General features: G+C 35.4%; 2 protein-coding genes across 2 annotated transcripts in view; both read right to left on the reverse strand.

The window, feature by feature from the left end:
- Positions 1–14,670, reverse strand: part of LOC128999752 (dynein axonemal heavy chain 7-like) — a 92,732-nt gene extending 78,062 nt beyond the window's left edge. The window contains exons 1-17 of the mRNA XM_054426414.1: positions 14,495–14,670; positions 12,597–12,835; positions 11,725–11,878; positions 10,798–10,947; positions 9,092–9,280; positions 7,864–7,992; positions 7,422–7,663; positions 6,375–6,678; positions 5,673–5,888; positions 5,263–5,466; positions 4,162–4,451; positions 3,853–3,975; positions 3,529–3,682; positions 2,745–2,971; positions 2,332–2,530; positions 1,081–1,315; positions 352–467 (exon numbers count right to left, since the gene is read on the reverse strand). Of these exons, the coding sequence (XP_054282389.1) occupies positions 352–467; positions 1,081–1,315; positions 2,332–2,530; positions 2,745–2,971; positions 3,529–3,682; positions 3,853–3,975; positions 4,162–4,451; positions 5,263–5,466; positions 5,673–5,888; positions 6,375–6,678; positions 7,422–7,663; positions 7,864–7,992; positions 9,092–9,280; positions 10,798–10,947; positions 11,725–11,878; positions 12,597–12,835; positions 14,495–14,653 (3,330 nt within the window). The 5' untranslated portion in view covers positions 14,654–14,670. The remainder of the gene's footprint in view (positions 1–351; positions 468–1,080; positions 1,316–2,331; positions 2,531–2,744; positions 2,972–3,528; positions 3,683–3,852; positions 3,976–4,161; positions 4,452–5,262; positions 5,467–5,672; positions 5,889–6,374; positions 6,679–7,421; positions 7,664–7,863; positions 7,993–9,091; positions 9,281–10,797; positions 10,948–11,724; positions 11,879–12,596; positions 12,836–14,494) is intronic.
- A 4,043-nt stretch (positions 14,671–18,713) lies between these two features.
- Positions 18,714–21,234, reverse strand: LOC129001618 (uncharacterized). The gene is made up of 3 exons (XM_054428981.1): positions 21,195–21,234; positions 20,180–20,371; positions 18,714–19,131 (listed from the first exon to the last, which is right to left on the reverse strand). Exons 1-3 carry the CDS (start codon positions 21,198–21,200, stop codon positions 18,772–18,774), a joined length of 558 nt encoding a protein of 185 aa, XP_054284956.1. The 5' UTR covers positions 21,201–21,234; the 3' UTR covers positions 18,714–18,771.
- Between the last annotated feature and the right edge of the window lie 2,351 nt (positions 21,235–23,585).

Raw genomic sequence — 23,585 nt, forward strand, 5'->3', positions numbered from 1 at the left:
TGCCACAATAAGTCTAATAAGAGAAATTTTTCCCTGAATTTTTAATAAACTCTCTCTCTGACCACAAAGATGACGCACAAATATTCCATTCCTCTAATAAGTTGTTCTTGACCTCACAAAACCTATTTCAGACTCAAGTCACCTAAATTTTATGATTGAGACAAATAAAACTTGAGTTAACCTAACTAAAGATCATACACAGTTCAACAACTAACCAGACAAAATTGGCATAGTAACCATTTGTCTCATGAAATGTTCAAAGAATAAACTTGTTTACGAAACAATTAACTATTGACATATGATTATCATAATTAGTAACAAGAAAATTTAACTTTATAATGTTTACATCACCTGCCAATAGTAGCGAAGCTGGGAGAGCCACTGGAAATCATCGTCTTTGGAAATCTTTGCCTTGACAAGTGAACTCACAACATCCCTCGCATGGACATCAATGACTACCAGAGCCTCTGTAGAACATCATGACATTGTAAAGTAGGTTTACAGTGATTATGAATAATGTAATGAATAATCCAATTTGTGATAAAGATCAATGAACACTTAGTAGGTATTTCAGATTGAAAACACAAGAATCAGCATTCAGAGAGAGCATTCGTATAACGGTATGTCTTGGTTATTTGTTGTCACTTAAATTATTGTTGTGTGTTTTGGCAAACATCCAGGGTTAGGACTGTTCCCTTGCAATGAGCGTTAACAATGCAAAAGGTAAAAAAAAAATTGAAAAATATTACTATTGTGAAGGGAAAATTGAGGTCAAGAAGCTGAGGTTTTCAAAAACAGCTAAGATAACTGGGAGTGTTTTAATTTTTTTTTTATCAAAGAGCATTAAAATTATTGTTGCTACCATAATCTTATAAAAACCTTAACTATAACTTTCAAAAATGGTTGATCGAAGGCAGCCAAATATTTAAAGTTACTTATTTAAGTCAAAGTGTTCTTGTGACCAACACACTTTTAAACCAATAAATTAAAATAACATAAGTCAAGAGTGATCAGTGGTGGAGTAAATACCTAAAAAAAATATATATAGTTGAAAATGGCTAACTGTAAACCAAAACTCACCCAGTGTGATCCTATTCTGTGTCTCCAGTTTGCCCCTGACCAGTTCTATGATGTTGTCTATCTGAGAGTTAGACTTGGCCAGATACTCAGGCAGACCGCCTGGCCTGGCTATGGCCAAATGTACCTCACTGGTCCAGTATGTAGATGATACGGCCAGCACAGTCTGGCCAGGCCACGTCAACACCCACTGTTGTCTGGGCGTGTCTGGGTACGCCTCCATGGCCAGCTCGATCATCTGGCCACAACACAAAGTTAGTGTAAACTATACAGTTAAGTGATGAAAAAAATTAAAACAGTAAGAAATGACGGAAACATTTTTTTTTTATATAACGTGCTTGTTTAGGCTTTGATGGCTAAGATAAAGTGCGATAGAGTGGCGCTTTTAAAGATGATATAGTGAAATAAGGGGTTGAAATGTTGAAAAGGAGCAAGTAAATGGCTTGATCGGTAAGAGAATTTATTGAAAAATGAGTAAAAATAATGCAAAACACTAACATTTTGCGTTTGCCAAAAGAGGAAACACAAATTACAAGAAAGTTAGAGGGGAATTTTCAGCAGTGCCTATGAATAAACAAACTTTGTTTTAAATTAAGTTAGTAGTGTAGCCTATGTATATCCCAACTTATCTTAGGGTGCTAGACTTTAGCCCAGACCTTTTTTCACATCATTTCAGGCTAACCGTAGAGGGTTGCGACATCATCACTTAGATAAAATCAATTGGTAATTGTATAGTTTGATCCCAGGACCTTAAAGACCTAAATCCCACACTCTAACATTAGATCACCTCACTCCCAAAGTAGTTAACTAATAGTGTAGTATGAGCTATGACAAATCAAAATGTAATCCCCAGGTTAAACAATAGGGTTACATGTTGGACTAGGACTACTATTTAGATCTTTTACATACATGTATTTACTATATTAAGTTTAAAAATGTTGTATATTTGTCCAGACAATTTAACTTTTTTAAATAGCTATTTTAATCCTCATATTCAGTTTTAAATATGAGTACAAACAAAGAGTACATTACTTAATCAAGTAAACAATAAAAGTGAAGTCAGGCTGCATCCCTTTTTCAGTTGCCTTACCATGATTTACCTTGTTTATGATGATACTATTGTCGTGTTGAAACATGTCTTAAACTCTACATTTTTAACATTTTGAGCTGATTAACATTTTAATGATTATACACATCACCCACAGTGCATGGATCAAGCCAAGCAGTTTAATTGAACCAAAGGTTGTCTCTTACCTTGTGTATGCTGATCTTCATATCCTTCTCCAGCAGCAGCAGCCATTTCTCCACCTGTCCCCTGGCCTGGGAGGTGGAGATGACATCCACTAGAGCAACCTCTTCACCTTCAGTGGACTTCATCTTGGTTACATCTAGGTCCTCGGTGAACTGCAGCTTGGCGATACCTTCGAAACACTTCTTCAGATGAGGCTGCACACTGTAACAACACATAACACAAAGTTCACTCAAGAGTATTTTGTTTTGATTTTGAATCCAACTGATTGAGAACACTTCTGAGCTATATTGTCTTTTGTTTATCACCTTCACTGTCACATTAAATTTCACTTCCAGCCTCACACAGTACAACTTGATAGTTAACAATTCCTCCACAATACTAGTAACTGTGAAAAAATTGACCTGCTTTGACTCACCGAGTGGGATCCTTGGTCTCTGAGAGGATTTCCAACAGCTCGTCATTAGAGAGGAAGAAGAACCTTGGGAAGTAGAGCCTCTTCTTCTCCAGATACTCATTGAGGCCTCGCTGTATCATCTCAAGCAGGTTGTTGCACTTCTTCAGACGTTCCAACATCTTGTCAATCTCCACGACGGACATGACTTTGGTGTCCGACACTACTGTCTTCATCACATCTCTCCAAACCTGTCAACCAATCCACATAGGTATTAGATGTCCATTTGCTTTCCATAACTAAACTATGGATACATTTTAGAACTAATATCTTATCACATACTACTCTAAATGTCAAAAATTATTCTATAAGGGGTGTTCCATAAAGACGTTCTGGCAGTATTGTAACCCCACAATGTCATCAAATATCTTTGAGGCCTATCTATGACAGGCAAATATGCAATGTTAAAGGGAACCTCAAATTTGTAAAATATTTGAATAAACCAATGAACTTAACACAAATAAAAACCAACTGAAGATGATTCATATTTTAAAAGTTCTATCTGGACATCCAGAACTGGCTGGGGCTCTACTCAGAAAAATGTATATTTTACCCACAACTTTAGTATATGACTCTCTCGGGACCGTTTTTCACGTCACATACGACTAGGGTTGAGATGTCGTCAGATAGACAAAGCCATCTATTTATTTGGTGGGATTTGAACCCAGGACCTTGATGAGTTACACCCTGCTCTCTACAGTAGTGATGGACTAGTAATACCATCTTGCAGACGATAACAATCACACACCTTATCTACAGCACTGAACCTTCGTCCCTCCTCAGGCATCTGCTGTTGTATGTCAGGTGATGAGAAGATGGGCTCCAGGTACATCCATGTACTCTGCACCTTCAGCCACTCGTCCAGTATCTCTTGCAGTAGCGACAGCTTGGCCTCCCAGCCACTGTAATCCAATCATAATAGGTTTAATATTCAAGTTAATAAAATTTAAGTTTTATCCTAATGAAAATTTATTTCAACTTATATTCCAAAGTCCAAAATCACTAAAGGATGTAAAATACAGATATAATGTTTCATTTTTGATCTCCAACACACGTCTTACACATGACTCACAAAATGGTTTCTTCAAACGGCTTGATGTACAGCGAACTCTTCATTGTTTGTGTTTTGACAATGTGGTCGTCAAGCAGCAGTTGGATGTCATCCACACTGGACAGGATGTAGGTCCCGGTGTCTCTGTAAACACAAACATCTGTTAAATGCATGAGATCTGATGAAAGCTAAAGCAATAATAGTAACTCAAAAAACTTTTCATTAATAACTTTTTTGAACATGATCATTTCTAAATTTACTCAAGTCTAGGTTTTTGTTTAAGGTAAATCAACAGTAGCAATGACAAACCTTCATTTTAATTCCACTCACCTGTAAGGCAACACTGTGAACTCAATGTCTTTCCATTCATTTATCATCTTGTTGAGATTCTTCTCAAGATTGTTCTCCTTTGTCGCAGAATCACTGATGGCCTCAAACCTCGGGATGTATTCTTCAAGACCCAAATCGATAATCTTCGCCAAAGTCAACTCCGCGTCTGCTCTAAGGGGAAAGCCGACAATCTCTGATATTCTTTCCCAATGACGCTCTTTCATACCTGGATTTCCGAGTGTCATTATAATCGGCATGTGACCTTTGAAATCTTCCACTTGCTGCCTAACCTGTTACAACAACAAAATAAGTAATTTAGTTTATTGTAAAATACATCAGCGTTATTAAAATGCCGATAAAGGCTTTTTTAAATATACAAGGTAATATGATCCATCTTAACATGCAAAATAGCTAATGATGAGTTAAATAGCCTGAAAATTATTGGAACAGAAATTTTATTGGTGTGTTATAGTAACAACAATTTAGTACGATAACCAAGAAATAAATAAACGCGAAACCAAAACCATTTTCTCATACAAGTTTAATCAGATATTAGAATAAATACCTGTGACTAACTGAAACATCTCGAGTAAGGAAATTATCTAAAATAAATATGAAAATTAGGATTGGAAACAAAATTGTAGTAGAGATGGACCAGAACTCGATTTTTATTCAAGATAGGACATTAACCAAGGGGCTATTTATTCATTGGGCTATCAATCGACATTTCTTATAAGTTAACCATGAAAAATTAATACTATGGCTACCTTACCTACAATAATAGCAGATCAGTGTTTAAGCTGTTATATTACAAACAAATTTTGGAACAAACGTAACTGCATATCTTACAGTTATTAAGGTATTCTTAGTAAATTATGCCCTAGGCCAGAATAGATTTAATTTTGCATTTGATCGGAAGAGTAGATTTAAGTCTATAGTGGGTGAGTCTTCTCAGTATGATATACATTTACATACACATAAAAAGTATCAATCTTTCATGGTCATTGACCACTATGTCAATCACAAAGAAAGGAAATTTGACAAATTAAATTAGCAATCTTGAAACATTTTTTTAAAAAGTTTTTGTATACATGAAAGTACCTGGCTAGCCAGTTGTCCCGGAGCTGGTAGGTCAGAGAACTGTTTCTCCAGCTTGTAGATGTTGCGGTAGAAGCCCTGCGTCTCTTGGTCAATATCCTCAGGGTCATAGGAGCCTACTCTGCTGGTCGTCCACAGCTCGTGCTTCTCCAGGAACTCTACAGCGTTGTCGTAGAGACGCTTGTATGGCGCGAGTCTGTCTGCAATCTGTGACAATCATTCATGTGTACCTCTGTGCAAATAATGCAGGGAATCCAATAAATAGTACTGGTCAATGACTGTAAGATTAGGCCAATGTTAACAGTTACACAATTACACAAGGTATATTTTTAATGGAAACTTGTGAGAAACTATCCAATCATTGATACATCTTGATGCTACAATAATTAATTTAGTCGGCAAAATTAAATTACCTGTTTCCTCATGGGGAAGAAGCTCTCTTCCCACTTGTAGGCCTTCTCCTCTTCATTAAACTGATCAATTCTCGCCATGGCTTGGTCCAGTTTGTTATCAAGCATCATAGCCTTCTTCTGGTAGCGATGAAGTTCGTTGATGTCTCCGTACGTTTGCAGCTCATCAACTTGCTTCATGTACGCTTCCAAATCGTCTTTGAACTTTTCAATTCTTTCCTGGAATGAGGTTAGAATGATTTAAAGTTAAAAGTGGCAATTATATCTTTATCATAATCCAAAAAACACTAAATCACTAAAAAAAATTGTATTTTACTTCTTTAATAAACATTTCCTTGATAATTGTCTGGGTAGCCGAGTGGTTGTTAAAGTCATTGCCTTCAAATCAAAATTTTTGATTCAAAACAACCAGGCCTAGATGCCATTATTTGTCATTGGGTGATAAATTAATGATACTATCTAGGTACCGATACTAAAAAGTCTACGTTAAATAGTAACAAGAGCAGGGTTTGGACCGTTCCTTCGCAAAAGCGTGAAACAAATTCCAACTTGTCTAATAAAGATGGTCCTAAATAAAGGAAAGATGTTAGTCAGTAAAAACGCTTCACAAGACTTGCTGCTCAATTCGACACAAACTTTCAGCTTGATGTGCCACACTGTCTTAACGATTGAATGGACGATCAATTGATTAAACATTCCACTAACCTTCAGTGACTGCTGGTACTCCAGTGTCTTCTGCTCCACGATGCGTCTGTTCTCCTCCAACACACTGGACATCTTGTTGTACCACTGGAAGGTCAGCGAGTTCTGTTTCATCTCTATGGCAGATATGAGAGTGAAGTCTGATAGGAACAGAATGTATCCCATCACTTCTTTGAGTCTGTCCTCCATCTCAAACACCGTCTGACACTCCACGACTCTCACGTACTCTATCAGCTTCATCAGTTCCGCAGTGTTTGCCGGCTCTGACAGTGCCTTGTCTGCGATCTGCTGGTAGTCTTCTCCCAGCCTACAAAACAGTTAGAAAATCAGAAGTTTTCATCTCATAGGGATTAAGTCATTTTATTTGCATTCAAAACATCAAGATTTGAGATAATTCGTGGTAAATTATTTAAGAGCAATGTGATTCCTATCAAATCATGATAGTGGAATAATTATTGAGTGTCAACACAATATGCCAAACGTAAAATATATTGCATTGTTTTGTGTGTGAAATATTATATTTTAATGAGATCATCTAACAACTTACTTAAAGTCATCAACAAGGGACACAGGCTTTTCAAAGATTTGAGGGCCAATTGGTAGGAAGGAAGAGGTATTTACACATGAACGAAAAATTCATGCGTGATTTGCTATATTTGTGCTTTCGTTATCCATGACTAACCACAAGTTGTAAGTCCACATAACCACATAGTCCACATATAGTTGTTAAACCACATTATCTTGTTTTGTTATGACCTTACCAGTTTACTTAACTCTATAAATGAGACTTACTTTAATCTTTAAGTAAGAAAACCAACTAGTCAACTAGTTACAATCACAAAAATGGCAGAAGACAATACACTTTACTTTAACCAAGTCAACTTCATTCGCTTTCAGTTTTTTAGTCGAATCAAACATAGCCTAAGAGTATTAAAGCAGTAGTTGTGCAAACCGTGTAAAGGTATTAGTGTTCTTTGGATAAAAACCATAAATTTATCTTATCATTTAAATATTCTGATAATCACTATAACGAGCCTAACCCACACTTACTGCTTGCAGAGGTTCTGGTAGTCGCGTGTGAGTCGAGCTATCAGCTGATCGCGAAGGTTCCTCGCCTGGGACACCATTGTTGTGATCAGCTCCTCGCGATGCATCTCAAACAGTCCCATTGTTATGACATGTGCCAGCTGGATAGGGATCTCCTTCATCAACGTGTCGTACAACGCAACTTGCACTTTGTAGTCTTCAAACGAGTGGTCCTCGGTCAGAAACTTCTCTACTTCTTCTTGTGCCTGAAAATATTTTCATAATAATATGTAAATATTATTTAAATATAAATGTTCCTCCACAAACCATGCAGACGGTATGCGATTAAAGTCAAACAGTATAGGTGGGGAAGGAACATAAATAAATACTCCGCTTACCTATAGTATTTAAAAACTTTTTAATTACTGTAGCATTTTATTGCTTGATATCTTAATTTGTAACTCACGTCTCCGTTGATGAGATGGATGTAATCGTCAAAGTCCTGGACTCGCAGTTCAGGTCCGATTCTCTGCTCGTGAAGAGTTTCTTCTACTTTCGTTCTACATTCATTGACAATTTCATCTAAAATCACAGGCTGGAAAGGAAATCAACTTAAGTTAAGACAAACACAAATAGTTTAGTAAAATGGTTGTGATACCTACCTAGAAGACCATTCATATGCGTACCATTATTAATAATAAAAAAATATATGTCTCTAGATATATGTCTATAGACTAGCGTTATCAAGGTTGCAGTCCTTTGTCCACCCCCTCCCTTATCTTTATCCCCTCCCTTATCTTATCAAAAACAAAGGACTGCAACCTTGATAACGCTAGTCTAGGCTAGCTCCTCGCACGCGTCGTGCATCAATTAACCCATGGGAAATGTTTATGACTCTTACGTGTGTATTCGTTTTTTATGTTCGTGTTCGTGTCCGTATTCATATTTGTGTTCTCGTAGTTTAAATGTGACGAATTTGTATGAATGACAACTTTTGACCTCCTTTGACACCTGAAGAAAGCCCCCTGAGGGCTGAAACTGCAGTAGTGTAAACTACTCCAAGGATCACCTGACAGTTAAGGTATTTAAAAAAACCATTTTTAATTAATTTTGAAATTTATTTGAATAAATATTGTGTTCTAGCTCAATTTAGTCTTTTTATTGATGTTGTTGGTATTCTTGGTATATAATTAAGTTAGTGTAACTGAACATAGTAGCCTATTTCACTTGATTGAATATTTCTTGCTAGTTTTAAGATGGTCTATTTTGGGTATGATATGTCCCTCATTAGTGTAAATACAGCTCATTGACATAGTTAGATTTTTTTCTCTTTTCTCCCTGCTTACTGAAGGAGTCACTCGGACTGGGAAGGATTGGTTCCTTGTTGCATCCTGTTAGTAAACCCTCAACAAGGTGGCGCCCTCAAATGAATTAATTATAAAATATCGCCCGAGTGTCTGCTTGGCCCAAATTCAGGACTTACCCTGACCCAAACAGAGCTAGTCAAAACTTTGCTGGTGGCATATTTTTTCAGTCGAAATTGACCAATCTACCAAGTGTACTCCATGAAACTTAGACAGTCTTACTCTACGGTAGAAAATTCTAATGATTAAAACACCTTACGTAGGCCTAGTAGAGGAACTTGGTAAAGAGTTACGAGACCATTAACAAGTTGTAATTATTCGTAATGTTACCCTAAGTTCTTTGGGCGTGTCCTCCAGATCAATGTACAGCTTAGTCTCCAAACGTGGTATCCTACTGACAGCTTCAATCATCTGATCGTACACTCGCAGTACAACCTCGTGGAACTTGGCGAACGACGGTTCAAACTGGATTATCTTGTTCCGCTGAAGAATGCTTATCTCAAACCCAGGGTTGGACATCTGTAAATAGGAAATATTAGTAGTGTATTATTAGTAGTTGATGACATCGAATGGGAGGTTGTTGGAAGTCCTGCTTGAGCAAACAAGACATGGTTGTTCTCACTAGTTAGACAAATTGTATTGGTTGCCTACAAATCCGAAGGTCGCCACGTTAGTCCTCAGAAAAATCTATTCTAGACTAGACCTTCAATTAATGATACTTTCAATCAACACAGCTATCAAAAGACCCTGACAATGACTTATGTGTGTAGCCTGTCACCGTGTTTTGCCATGAGATAACTTTGTCATACTGCTAACCCACTGGCCCTAAAGTAGTACGTCGAATCCAACCAAAGAGCGCTAGTGTCGTCATAAACTGGCAACCGACCCGTTCAGCCAAAGGTGACATGATAGCTCAGTCGGCTACAAGCACGCTGGTTTGAATCCCGTACATGTGCAATTGAGCTTGCTCATGTGTGGCTTAGCTGGAGTGGAGGGCCCACAATAAAACGTGTAAAATGAAAAAGGAGTATAGGGCTTGGGTGGAAGCTAGCGGCATTAGTGAGTGTACAGTAACTGATATCATAGGAGGAGAACACAGATTTTAATTTTTCGACTTTTATTTTTGATAAAAATGGACATATCCTGTTGAAATACATAGCCTATACGATAAATTAGATAAAAGGCCATAACCATAAAAAAATATTAATATAAAAAATTAAAAATTCTTTTGTCAATGGGTTAGTTGTAAAATAAATATGTTATATAAATAATGACAATTAATAATGTACCAAAAGTGAGAATTACCAACGATAAACGCCAACAAAAGAATAATAAAATAAAATAGATCAATAAAATGATATTAAAATAATAACTTTCATATTGTGTTGTTTCATTGTTTTGGACACATATTTTTTAACCAAATCATTATTGGCACTATACCATAGCTAGCTTCTTATTATTTTGCAAACGACGGTAATACCTTAGTCTAATTGGTTTGATTCAACACAAATAAAAAGTAATGAAAACATTTCTGTAAAGGATTAATATGTTAATATGTTTATTATTATTATTGCCCAATGCTATTTAGAATACCATAAAGTAAAATTAGTTTTGCAAATACAATTTCTCAGAAACTAAAAGAAGATTTTAAGCAAAATTAGAAACACAACTTCCTTATTCATCATAATGCTTACTGAGAAACATTTTCAATTATTCAGTCAAAGCTTCTGCAAGCCTTTAAAGTGTTCACATTATCTTTATAGACTCATATTACGTAGGCCTAAATGCAAATTCCCCTTAACTAATTAATTTGTAGATGTGGTTTAGTTAATTAAGTGTGGGTTTGGAATTTGCATGTTGGATAATTTTCTTCCTTAGGAATCTTATCTTAGATATATACCTGAGTAAAGAGTAGGTCTAGTAAAAATCGCTAACTTAAATACATAATTAGGCCTACTTTAGTTTTTAGTGGAGGAAGCTACTCATCCAATAATTAATAGACCTTTCAAATAATAATTTTACTTTAGTATACTAACCCCGATATCCAGAATAAAAGTAGTATAATCCAATATAGAGTTGAGACAGAGGGACTGTAGTTGGAAGGTCATAATGGCTGAGACACAGTCATAGAAACGCTTCAACCTTCGCTTCAAGTGATCTGCCGGAATCTGCTTCTTCTTGCTTCCCTGAACAAAGGTCAACCATTAAAGTGCAATGCCACTATTGATAGCATCACTGAATAAACTAAACAAATGGTTACTGTTTCACAAAGAATCCTCTAAATTACATACGGTAATCCTTTTTAAAAACTACATTTGAGTCAAGCAGTTAAATTGAACATTTCGATTTGGACTACAACACAAACAGCTTTTCTAATAAGTTGTGAAGCTGTTTGTAGTTCCAACAGAAGATATTAACAGATATTTAATGAAAAATAAACAATACTACATGACTTGACTTTTATAATGTATGCATTTTCTTTTAATGTTCAAAAACAGTTGTTAGACAATACAAATAAATAGTCTTATAAAGAACTTCGCTTTAATATAATGCTCCATATCAGTAGTACCCTACCTTTTACTATAAACACCATCTAGTTCACAATTGCCTAAATATTCTATTTTGACAACCAGAAAAACCTGGCTTTTAGGTCTATTTTGAATAACCTGTTGATACAAAAAATAAATGAAAAATGTAATCAAAGCTAACATCAGTAGCTAAAAAATATAACTTTTGAAAAATTAAATCAGTCCATTCCTCTTTTTCCCCATGTGTGGGGGAAACTTGACAGTTATTGTGATTGGCTATTAGGACTATTAGGAATAACCTGTTGAAACCAAAAATAAAGTAATCAAAGCTAACATCCGTAGCTAAACAATAAATCTTTAGAAAAATGTTCATTCAACTTTTTCCCGTGTGTACAGAGGGAAACTTGACAGTTATTGTGGTTGGTTGGAGCCTACCTGTACAAATATCGCCTGTATGGAAGGTATCCACTCGGTCAGCAAGTGCCTCTTGGCATAGTCAATGTGAGCCGTCACCTGTTTGCCGAAGGGATGAAGCTCCAAAGCCGACTCAGATTTGGACAAAGTCTTCACATCCACCAACCTCAGGTCACTAGCGATTGAATTAAACTAGTCAATAGATGAACGTTTTTATGGCTGACTAAAGAATTAATGTCTCAAAATGTTTCCATACACTGGAAAGTAAGTAATGTGGACATCCATTACTTAATTAATTGCAATCATTACTAATGTTTGCAATAAAAATAAAAATAAAATAAAATAAAATCATTTTTTTACTCATATGTAAGGTGAAATCGTCCAATGTCTTGAAATCCACATAGAAACCAGAAATTCCTACACTTGTTCATATTCTCTAATTTTTTTTGAAAACTGCTTACCTACCTGATCTTTCAAGCGATCCAAGACAGTTAACTACCTATAATAGTTATAGACTACCTAGTTATTTTCATTTGTTACGTCAACATCCAAGGGATGTACCTATATTCTAACCTTCTTTTGTTATTCCTAAGACCCCTGAACATGAACTGTAGAAATCTAAATCCATAGGGGTGTATTATTAAAAATACATCACTTAATGGATCTGGTAATATAAACCGTCTTCAATTGATTCATTAATTCAAAGTCATCATGGAATTAAAATATTTTTGAGACCACTGAGCTCTCATTGTTTGAGTTTGCTGAAGGGTTGCAGTACCTTATTAGAACTTAGGAATTCTCATTTTTGAAAAAAAGGGCTACAAAAATATCATTTCAATTTAGCAAACTAGGTCTACCTTATAAAAATCTCATAGGTACTATGTTTAGCCAACCTGAAGTGCTTATGCCACAAATCCAAAATCTGAGCAAGCAGGGGATTGACCGTGTGAAGATTTCTCAGTATTTTCTGACGAGCTGCATCGTAGGACGGTTTCCACAGTTTTGTCAACATTGGCAGTTCATCTCTCAGCGGAGTGTGAACTTGCAGCAGGAGTGAATCAGCATTTGTGTCGTTCGGATCCCTCAGAACAAAATCAACTGTCGCCTTTTTAATTGCCATCATAAAGTCTTCCTGTAACATTACAAATAAGACAATATTATTATGATATAGTAGGACTGGCTCTAAGTTAAGTTTGTTGGAGCCTGGGGTGCTGCAATAAAGAACACATCTAATCAAGGTAACATATTACAAGCAATGCATAACTGATTAACTTTTTGATTATATTATATCTAATATATAAAATTCTCGTGTCACAGTGTTTGTCTGCAAACTCCTCCGGAACGACTTCACCGATCGTTATGAAATTTGGTGTGTAAATTCTGTAGGTATGCGAATCGGACGTAAACTATTTCCCGTTTCGAAATTCTTAAAAGGGCTCCGCCCCAGTGGCTCTGGAGTTTCCCATGTTAACCTTATGAGAAATGGAATTAATGAATCTTAACAGCTGTTTCAATTAAACAAGTTCTGTTCTATGATGTTCAATAGCATTAAAGTTACAAGGATTACCAACAGGGTGCAGCACTATTATTTCTTTTACATTTATGACAACAGCTAATTTGCAACCAAAAGGTGAGTGAGCGTAGCGAACGAGCTCCAACCCAAAGGTGAGTGAGCGTAGCGAACGAACTTCAACCAGGACGTGATTGAGCGATGCGAACGAGATCATCTTGAAAATTAAACGTAACGGTACTTTCTTTCCATCGGTCTGTCTTAGGGGAAACCTATAACTTAGGCGATACGAAGTTCGCCGGGTCAGCTAGTATTAATATAATATTATATTTGATGCATATATTGAGAAGCTACAAATCAAAGAAGTATAATAAAGAACAAAACAAACTAAAATACAGGTGGCACTGGAGAGATGAAGACACCTAATGATTCAGTCAGTTTTAAGTGCTGGGCAGCATTTACAGTTTTAACCAGTTTTATAACTGTTTTTTCTATTTTTATCATTTAATCAACATGACTAGTTTTGAGACTTTGACCTATTGTGATTTTGACAGTATTTTAAAGAATCTTTTGACATACCACAAATGTATAATACATTGATAATGAGGTTGCATACAATGACCTGACGAAGTTCTAAGGAACGAAACTAGTTGTCATACCAGCAACCGTGGTTGGATAAGGTAATCCTTTTATTTTTATCAATTATTGATTAAGCTTATAGGCTATATTATACCCAGTGATGTAGTGGGACGGGAACCGCCTTCCCCCATGTGCTTTCTTTCCAAAAATTCTATATATTTTTTTAGAAAACCTGTGTTTTAATCCTGCACATGAAAATTTACGACGACTACATCATTGATTTACGATACAACTGCAGTTATGGTGTTTTTGATGGAAGGGGAGGATACTATAATCACAAAATTTAGGCAGTTTTAGGGGAAGAAACCTTCACTTGATCCTACCTTTAAAACAGTAGCTCAACAGCTGATATAAAATAAACATTTATGCAACCCGTCAATCAGCTGCAGCATCCATTAAGCAAAACAAAATTTTGGGGGGAACTTCGCCTCAAATTGCATAAATTTTACAAACAGACTATACAAACCACAGAGTAAATTAATCTATGTTATATATATATCAATGTTTTGATATCTGATGTGTTAAAAATTGTCAGAGGTTAAATGGAAGATTTTTTATCTTTCTCAGGACAGAAGTGTCGATGGAACCTGGCTTAAGTTATTTAAATTCTAATTCTATACATAGCGACAGGGTATTGTTTACCTTCATCTCTGCGGTCAGCTTTTCCAAGCTTTCAGTTTGTTTCCGCAATTTGTCTGGAATCAATGCAAAAACATGATCCACCCACGACTTCTCAATCGGAGCAATGTGGATTGTGTCGATGCCATGGCGGATATAGTAATAATACCGCAAGAGTTCCATTTCATCAGCTGTAGGGAATGTGTTCGTCCCTGTTTCCTCATGATCTTTCTTCACAATCAGTTTGACTAACCGTTGACGAAACTCTTCTCTTTCCTTTCTCAGTGCTGTGTAGGATCTCAGCTTTGCCTTAAACAAAAACGTTTAATAGAAATTAGGATTAAAGTTGGACTGTTACTTATTGAAATTTAAGTATTGTTGGTAAAGAGTAGGTATTTCTTTCAATTTTTACTTTAGTGGGCACATGCAAAATGTATGGACAGAAACACTTTTAGTGAATATGCCGGGAATTGAACTGTTTCTATCACCTGTTCAAAATCCAAGAAACTAGCCTTCAGGTTAGCAACTCATTCATTATTTTTGGGTTAGTCAAAATATAGAAAATATCTACAAGAACTGGGCTTAAATATAACATCACTCATTACTTTATCACTTTGAACATTGTATTCTTCCTGAACAATGGTAGGAACAGTGGTAGGTCAACTCCACTGGATCTAAAAGTTGTCATAGCCTCAGTCATAGGGATCGTTCTTGTTTTCATTTAATTGTAAAACAGTTTAAGTGTGTGTTTTCATGCATTTTATCAGTTTTTTTTATCAGGAAAAGTTTTGGTAAATTGTTCTAAAACAAGCCAGATTGAGCTACTATTTTACATTTAAATGTAAGAAATAGGTAGCTTAAATCATAAAAATGATACATCGCAAAGGTCCAGCTTTGCCATATAAATAAATAAATAAATATAAATAGGCTATAGAAGGTATGTCCAGCTTTGTCATTTTGCTAATTTTTCAATATTAAAAAACTCAAATAACATAATAGGAGGGTGTGATCATTATGAGGCAGGTTTAAGATCTTCAATTAATACAACAAGAATTCACAGTAGGCCTAAACACATAATTTTGACCTGTAAGGGCAATTGAGTAATCGGTACGGTAGGCCCTACCTACTAAAACATTCAAACCTTAGTAAAATTGAGTCACTTTTGTCTTAAAAGGCCTACAAAACCCTAACCTCACCTCTTCCTCCTTCGCCTTAGCCAAAGCTGCCTTTTTCTGGGCAGCTTTGGTCACTGGTTTTCTCTTCATGATCTCTCTTGGATCTCTTGTGATTGTTTTGGGCAATGTGAACAACTCAGGTGGTATCATGGCCCTCTCAGGCTCCACCTTTCTGGTCTTCCTGTCTCCTCTACCATCGCAATACTGAGACAACGAGCCTCGCTTTCTATCCTCGTGGCGCTTCATAGTCTGAAAAATAACTTAATTGAACCAGCGGCGAGCCCACACTTAGTATAGTTAAAGATTTAGGTTGGGGTGCAGAGCATTACAAACCTTTGAACAAGGCGTGGTTTTTTTATTTACCCTAGAAATATGACTCATGAGCTCTATAAGATAACTTGCACACATTAACTATTCAATACTAAAAGGTAGCAAACCCCTCTTGTAGTTTGATAAAATGCATTCTGTTATTATGAATGAAGCATTTTTTTTAGCCATAAATCTTCAATTAATTAGGCTACCACATAAAGTCAATGGTATTATTGAACAAGGAACATGATTGCCATCCCATGAGGAGTGCAGCAGCTGGTTTGATTTTTCGAACGATTGAACTGAACTCAGTTGCCTCACTTTCACTACTGGACCATTTAACATTAGCTTTTTAACAACAATCAACAAAACATGTTTAGAGGTGGCACGGGAACACAGCGCTGTTTCCCCGCTTTTTCTTGGAAGCTGTTTTTGGAATTTTTGAAGACAAGATCAGTCACAATTTTGTCCCGAGTGATGTGGCTTTAAACTAGTCCTACTATCAAAGCTACTATTCTCTGCAGGACTAGGCCTAGCTTTGATAAATTATTAGCAATAATGTAGCAGTAAATTGTAGCAATAATGTAGGCCTATTCCTTTTGTAATACTTAAAAATCAAGGCTTCTGGTCTAAGCTTTTACATACAGTACCTGGGTCTTGTTTTATAATTATGTTTTTAGGGTAGGCCTAGATAAAAACGTAATGCCTTGGTGTTTAGATTATTGAAAAACCACTATTAACACTTAGTAAATCAGGCTCAATAGAAAACCACTTAACACTACATTACAACCAAAACACAATAAATGTAAACAAAAAACCATCGTTGAATTATTATTGTTGTCGCTGTCATTTTAATTTTTCATCATAATGTCAAGTTTGAAGTTTCAAAACTTCTAAAAAAACAGCTGACTCCTACCGATAACATAGAAAGTAAAATAGTTAAGAAGGAATGAGTTAACACATTGACCCGTTGATTATAGAGTTACATGCAGCTTGGATGTTTTCATATAGTTATGCTAACGGTATAAGTTATCTTTTTCAATACCCTCTGGTTTCATAATGTATTTACATATTTTTTACACCAGGGGCCTTTTTCATAATAAAGCGCAAACTAATATTATTAGTAAATCAGCTGATCGCCCAATGCAAATCTAATGGAAGTTACAAGTTACAAGCTGTAACTTGTAGTTTATTATGAAATGGGCCCCAGAGGTATTTAGATTCCACTATTATATGGGGTGTTAATTCTTCTATTTATATCTTTCCCTTGCCTTGAAAACAAACTTTGTTATTTTCGCATTTTGTTTTACATTTAAATTAATCCTTTTGCTATGGTTTAAGATTTCAAACAAGATTACAAGATACGGTTTAAAGTTTTTTTTTACATTTTATTTAATTTACAATCTGTTCAACAAAAATAGAACAATAAGCAAATTTGATAAAATTTTAAACACAGTAGTTAGTCTTTATCCAACAATAGAGATAACACAAACTTTGCATATTTAAAGTATTAAAACTTAAGATGATGCCCTTTTTCAATTTAAAATCTCATACCGTATTCGAAGGCTCTCAGCCTACATTTATTTATTTCATTGTAATGGTCAACTGATGTAAAATAACGGCCACTTTTGTAAAATGTATTAGTATTACTGTACAAATCAGAGCTTAGGAAATTGCAAACAACTACAGCCTTTGGGTCCATATAAGCCAAGAGCTAAACATCCGGTTTCAAATTAACAGTACGTTGTGTGTTTTATATAGTAGTAGTAATAAAATTCCCCATATACAAATTAAATATTATATAGTATGACTTTTCGTGAAGGAATGTCACTTGCCTTTAGGTATTGTTTTCATTGTTGTTCATAATAACTTCATTTCTGAAATTTACTACGGTAAAACTACCTTCAACCTCTCTAGTTAGAATAAAAGTGTAAAAAATATTCTTTATTCTTAAGTTAAACCACGTGGGTAACTCACCTATTATAAAGATTGAGGACAATAAATGTATATTTCTATTATTGTTGATCAAACAGACCAAAAACCATCAAAGCACACTGAAACCTACCTCTCTACCGTACTGTACTTAACAATGTCACCTTTTATCCCGTTTCTCATATGAGAGTGTAAAGACCAAACAAACAGTTTGCTGTAACCTAGGCAACTGAACTGACTCATCATAGCGACGGCTCAGCCCCGAGAGTCGAGATGGCAATGATAAAGAAAGATTTACTTATTTCCCGATAAAATATTGTGTGTTTTTTTATGAAATGTTTGTAAATCATGTTCACAAATTTAGACTATCATATTTCAATAACATTTTTAGATGTAATTGTAAAAGTACCTTTAGTACCTGTGACTGGCTCGGGCCTTAAATAATTAAGTTATGTATTATGGCAATACCTCAAGTTAGACGAATGGTCAAGATACAGATTCATTTTCATATAGATATCAAAGAAACATAAATGGAGAGACGAGTGTATAAGTTGTATTGGTACAAGCCACGCACCTTATAAATTGGTATAAGGCATTAGTGCAGTATGCAGGACGATGATGCCTTTTCCATTGAACTATACAGAACGAAATTAATCAACATCGAAATTTCCCTGTAGATGTCATAGTAACCTTTTTGCCTAAAACCGTATTCAAACATATTAATGCATTATATCTTGGTCAATAATTATAATTTTTGTCTTCTATCCCCAATATTAGGTGTCAAAAATAAATAATGTAATCCTTCATAGGTAGAGGAAAACCAAGACTTTAACTAATAAATAATACACTGTTTATTTGCCACACCCAAAAATTCACATTTCAAATTCATTTTCTGAGGATGCGGACCACGGGGGCCGGATTGTAAGCGTAGATCGGTGCTGGGATGGGTTTGACGTCTCTAAACTCCACTTTGGCTTCGTATCCAGCTTCTTCTTCCTCTTGCTCCTCAGCCTTTACTTGAGCTGGGGAAGGCTGGAACTCGAAGCTGGGGTATTGCAAGTATTCAACCTGGAACTGCGCGAAAGGCTCGGGTTGCTGTTTGACCTGGGCGGGCTGAGCGGGCTGGGCGGGTGATCTGAGGGCGGCCGTGGTGTATTTCACCATCTGTAGCTTACCTTCTGGTGTCAACACGTAGTACTCTCCAGCGTCCAGCAACTTCTCAGATTGGACATCTGGCTTCTCAGTCTGCGGATGGGTAAGAAGTTAAAGTGGTTTAAATACCTGTAATGTCGACAATCCCAAGTGGTTGTGAAACAACTAGTTTCGGCTCATAACGGAGCCATCTTCAGGTTTTCCAAGGACATAATCACTTCTTCCGAAGGTCGTCAAAGTTCACAAATAATTTACATACATTTAAAAACATTAAAAAAACACGTAACACGCATGCCTAGGCTTAGCTTTAACGACGTGACCGGCGGGAGTTTACGTCTAGACTCACTAGTTGTTTACTCTCTTACTAGTTGTTTCACAACCACTTGGGATTGTCGACATTACAGGTATTCAAACCACTTTAATTGTATCTCGATAATCCGGAGGCTACCCATTCGAAAAAATGAAAAGGTAAGAAGTTATTGTAAAACAAATGTATAATTGTTTAAAATGTTCCAAGGAATTGAGAAAGTACTCTAATGTTAATTAAGTGGACTCAAATCAAAGAGAAATATAAAATTCTAAAATCACTTATGAGAGTGTGAGGTTGATCACTGTGAATATTTTTTTTAAATAAATAAAGTGTGATTCCTAAACTAAACTGAGGGTAATACCAAATATCAAATGGCAGTGCAAGCAAAAAATGTCTTCGCTGCATAGGATTTTCAGCTTAAACGTACTATAATTGAAACCAAGTATGACTAAGCTGTAGAGAAAGGATAACAATATTTTAGCTTTGTAAAAATGTATAATAGGTTTAAAAACACAATTAACAGCAAAACAATGATCCCCAAAGCAAGAATAGGATTTAAATAATCTGAGTCAACCTACGGCTATCATACGACACAAATTCTTCGTCATAGCTCTACTCAATATTTGAAGTGTACATGTTTTATAAAATGTAATAACTGGATGACTGTATTATTTTTCAGGATTTAAACTTACTAAAGGCAGGTGGACACTATAACGTATAAGCTACCCCTTGACATTTTTTCTGACTAAACTCTTGTAATATTCCAAACACAGAATGTTCGACACGATGTGTGCTAACTAGTATACAGAAGTTTAGTGAAATCATCCCTACCTGAGCGTTGTCGGAGTCCCGCCGAGCGGCGGGGGCCGTAGTAGGGGAGGGGATGGCTGCCTCAGCAGGGGGAGGGTTTTGCTGACGCGCCGGCAACAGGATCAGACGTGCTGACGGTCTGGCTGGAGCAGCAGGAGCAGCAGGAGGTGCTGCAAGGGCTGAGGCTAGCACAGCTGATAGAACCAGGATAACCTGCAGAAATAACCTTAGTTGAATGTGGGTAAAAGCTAAAGAATGGGTAAAATATCTAACCAATGGTTTTGTATAGTAATGGAAATCGTTTTTTTTACTAACTAGTGTGCGAAGTGGGCACTCTGCTGCACACAAATTTTCTCAAAAATCTTTTTGGTCAAAACGGAGTAATCAATAAGCGCTCATTAAATTTAGGGGCTTTTACCACCTAAATATATTGTACTTTATTCGTTAACTAAATAACGTTACACACAATCCATTTAGTTACACTTTTACCTACAAAATACAACACTAAACTAACTTTTTTGTGGGATTATGTTTGATGAAACAATATTGATTTTAAGAATGTGTAGCATTTGTATGGGAGGAAATGACAGTAGAATCATAGATGGTATAATGTAAAAGTATCAGTTAACTCAGAAAATAATTCCAAACACATTCTAAATTATCGTATTTTATGTGTTTGAAGTAAAAATAGTGCCAATGGCATTATATCTCGATTATTGAAAAAATCCTTAAGGATTTCCATGAGTTTTAATTCTTTTTTTGCTTTAGTAAGTAAAGTGTAGGTTCTTTTTAAGTATGCGTCATATTTTATATGTCAGCACTAGATAGGTTTGGTCTCCATTCGTATAATAACATTGTACATTAAGAAACTTGCTATACTTTTTGTCCTAGGATACTAGGCAAGAGCCCGGGATTGTTAGCTATAGTAGAAAATGAAAAAAAATTGAATTGTTCGTAAAATGTTCACATTACAACTATTATGTAAAAAAGAAGAAAAGTAAGCATAAATGTTCAGTGTCCCAGCTTTACTACTCACCTTCATGTTGATGTTGATGGTTGGAGTGTAGTGAGGTACATGCCACTACTACGGTGAGGGTCCGATATATACCCGGCTATAACATTGACTGAACTACGTGAGGGCGCGGTACTCATACTAAACAGCACGCGTACACTGTCGCTTTCAATAATGCACACTATCTTGAATACACAGAAACACTGTTTATAGGTTAGCTATACAGTTTGTGGAGTTTCAGCTTCCATGTTCTTACTCATCACTGGTTATTTCACAGAATTTCTGTTTTATGGGTGGATTATTTAAAATAAGTAAAATGGGTAAACGAAAGGATAGTGTTAGTTATTGAAGTAGACAACGCGCATATTTATACAAAGTGTAACGAGTTTTATATTCAAAGAAAATATAGTTGAGTATTTCAAAAGGTTAAAAGCAAACTGTAACTTATTTTGACAAGTTAGAATGAAATGGAATGATAAAATATAAATGCCAGTAGTATACGTAGTTTGGTAACCGTCTTTTACGAAATTTTTAGGATTTTTTATGCTAAATAAAAAAAAAAAACATTTAGTTTTTAAGCTACTATGGAAGCCAAAGAATATGTCTCATTTCGCGGTAAATAGTTAGATCCCACAAAAAGTGAAAATTCTTTGAAGGCTTGTTAGGTTGTGTTGAAACACCTTGTTTTGGATTATTAATCATGGTGGGCTTAACGCCAGGAAATAGTTTTGACTGCAGATGCCCTACCAAGAATATACCATTACTTTAGCAGGTTTTTCAGAGATATCGTGTTTTAACCAGCTATAATTTAACCTACATACAGTCATAAACGTGTATAAGAGTTAAAGGGAAAAATTAATGAATAAACGTATTTTTAAAGAAATTGGCATTCTTACTATCTTTGAAAATAATTGACTAATTGCTTTACAAAGATGTCAGAGAATGGTTTGATTTATTACAGGATATTCATAATTTTAAATTGGACAGACTTTTATTAGGTACTCTAAGGTGTTTCAGTAATACTTTTGCTTATTGCCTCTCAATTTAAAATCAAGGCAGTACATCATTGGACGCGAACTCGATATAACTGAAATTACCGCGTTTCCTTGCATTTAATTGATTATATCAAATGAGATATTCGCTTATGTAAGTAATTTTATTTACATGTCACCTTCAATGTCGAAGCTTTATTAGAAGTAATGTCACAAAATAATGATTTGCATATGACTTGCAGTAACTTGAAGCGTAGCGTTTATTTCTCTGTTTTGAAACAAAGTTTGCTGCCGAAAGCCCTAAAGCGGTGTGTTGCTCTCAAGTTACCAAGAACAATATCCTTGACCTGGTTTGAGTTCTAAGAAACTTCGCGTATATTTTGATTGTAAACCCCTTTGTAGATCTTAATCTCTTCTTAAAAAAAGTCCATTCTTTGACATTCAAAAATAGAATGACAAAATTGTAAACTGTTTAATAGCGAACAAATATTTCTAATCACTCTGTATTCGAAAATCGTCAATTTCCAAACACCAAAAACAAATAGTGATCAGCTGACTTTTCCTGACATACACATCACTTTCGCTACACAAACAATACTTTGCCTGACATTAACAAAGTTACAACTGAAGTTCCCGGTTTGAAGAAATATTTTTTTTTTAAATCGTGATAAAAAGTATTGTTCAATACTCGTCACGAAATGAGTCACTTTCGGGACTAGTAGTGAAATATACTATTTCGTCTTACTTCAACAAAACAGCTGTTTTTAAAACACACAATAATATACTATTTTAGTATACCATGGTTGATCCCACGCGAGACGCAATCAAGGGTGGGATTAATATTTGTTTAGTACAGTTGTTTTATCTATGGTACAGTAAAAACTATTTTGGACGAGTACGTAATTCAACACTATTTGAAGTAGGCGACAAACAGCTGTTTTTCGGACTTAATCCATGTGGTCATACGTGGAACGTCCATTTGAAATTTGAAATAACTAAATAAATAAAGAAGTGTATTTTCGACCATAAATTCTTTGGGATGGTTAAACATCCAACTCGTATAGTATTATAGCAAGTTTTTATTTTTGAAAAATCTTTATTGTTTCAATATTACCTACAACTGTACAATTCAGAAATATTACAGTACTCAAAAAAATAACCACCAAGGTTAATCAACAAGATTTTGTGGTTTTGCACAATCTACTTTGATACAATAAACTCAAAGAGTAATGGTTGGTGGCACACCAGTCAAATATTATTCTATTAATTTATAAACAAAAAGAAACACTAAATTAACAACATATGATTGATAACATAATCGCAAGTCACATCGACATCGAAAGTAAAAGTAAATTAGGCACAGTTTTAAATAAATTCTTAAATTTAATGTGACTAATACTACAATTTTCAGAAATCAAGTCAT

This window comes from Macrosteles quadrilineatus, unplaced genomic scaffold (genome assembly GCF_028750875.1).
Source record: "Macrosteles quadrilineatus isolate MER2022 unplaced genomic scaffold, UCM_ALF_1.0 Scaffold_8__2_contigs__length_117827958, whole genome shotgun sequence".
Lineage (NCBI taxonomy): Eukaryota > Metazoa > Arthropoda > Insecta > Hemiptera > Cicadellidae > Macrosteles > Macrosteles quadrilineatus.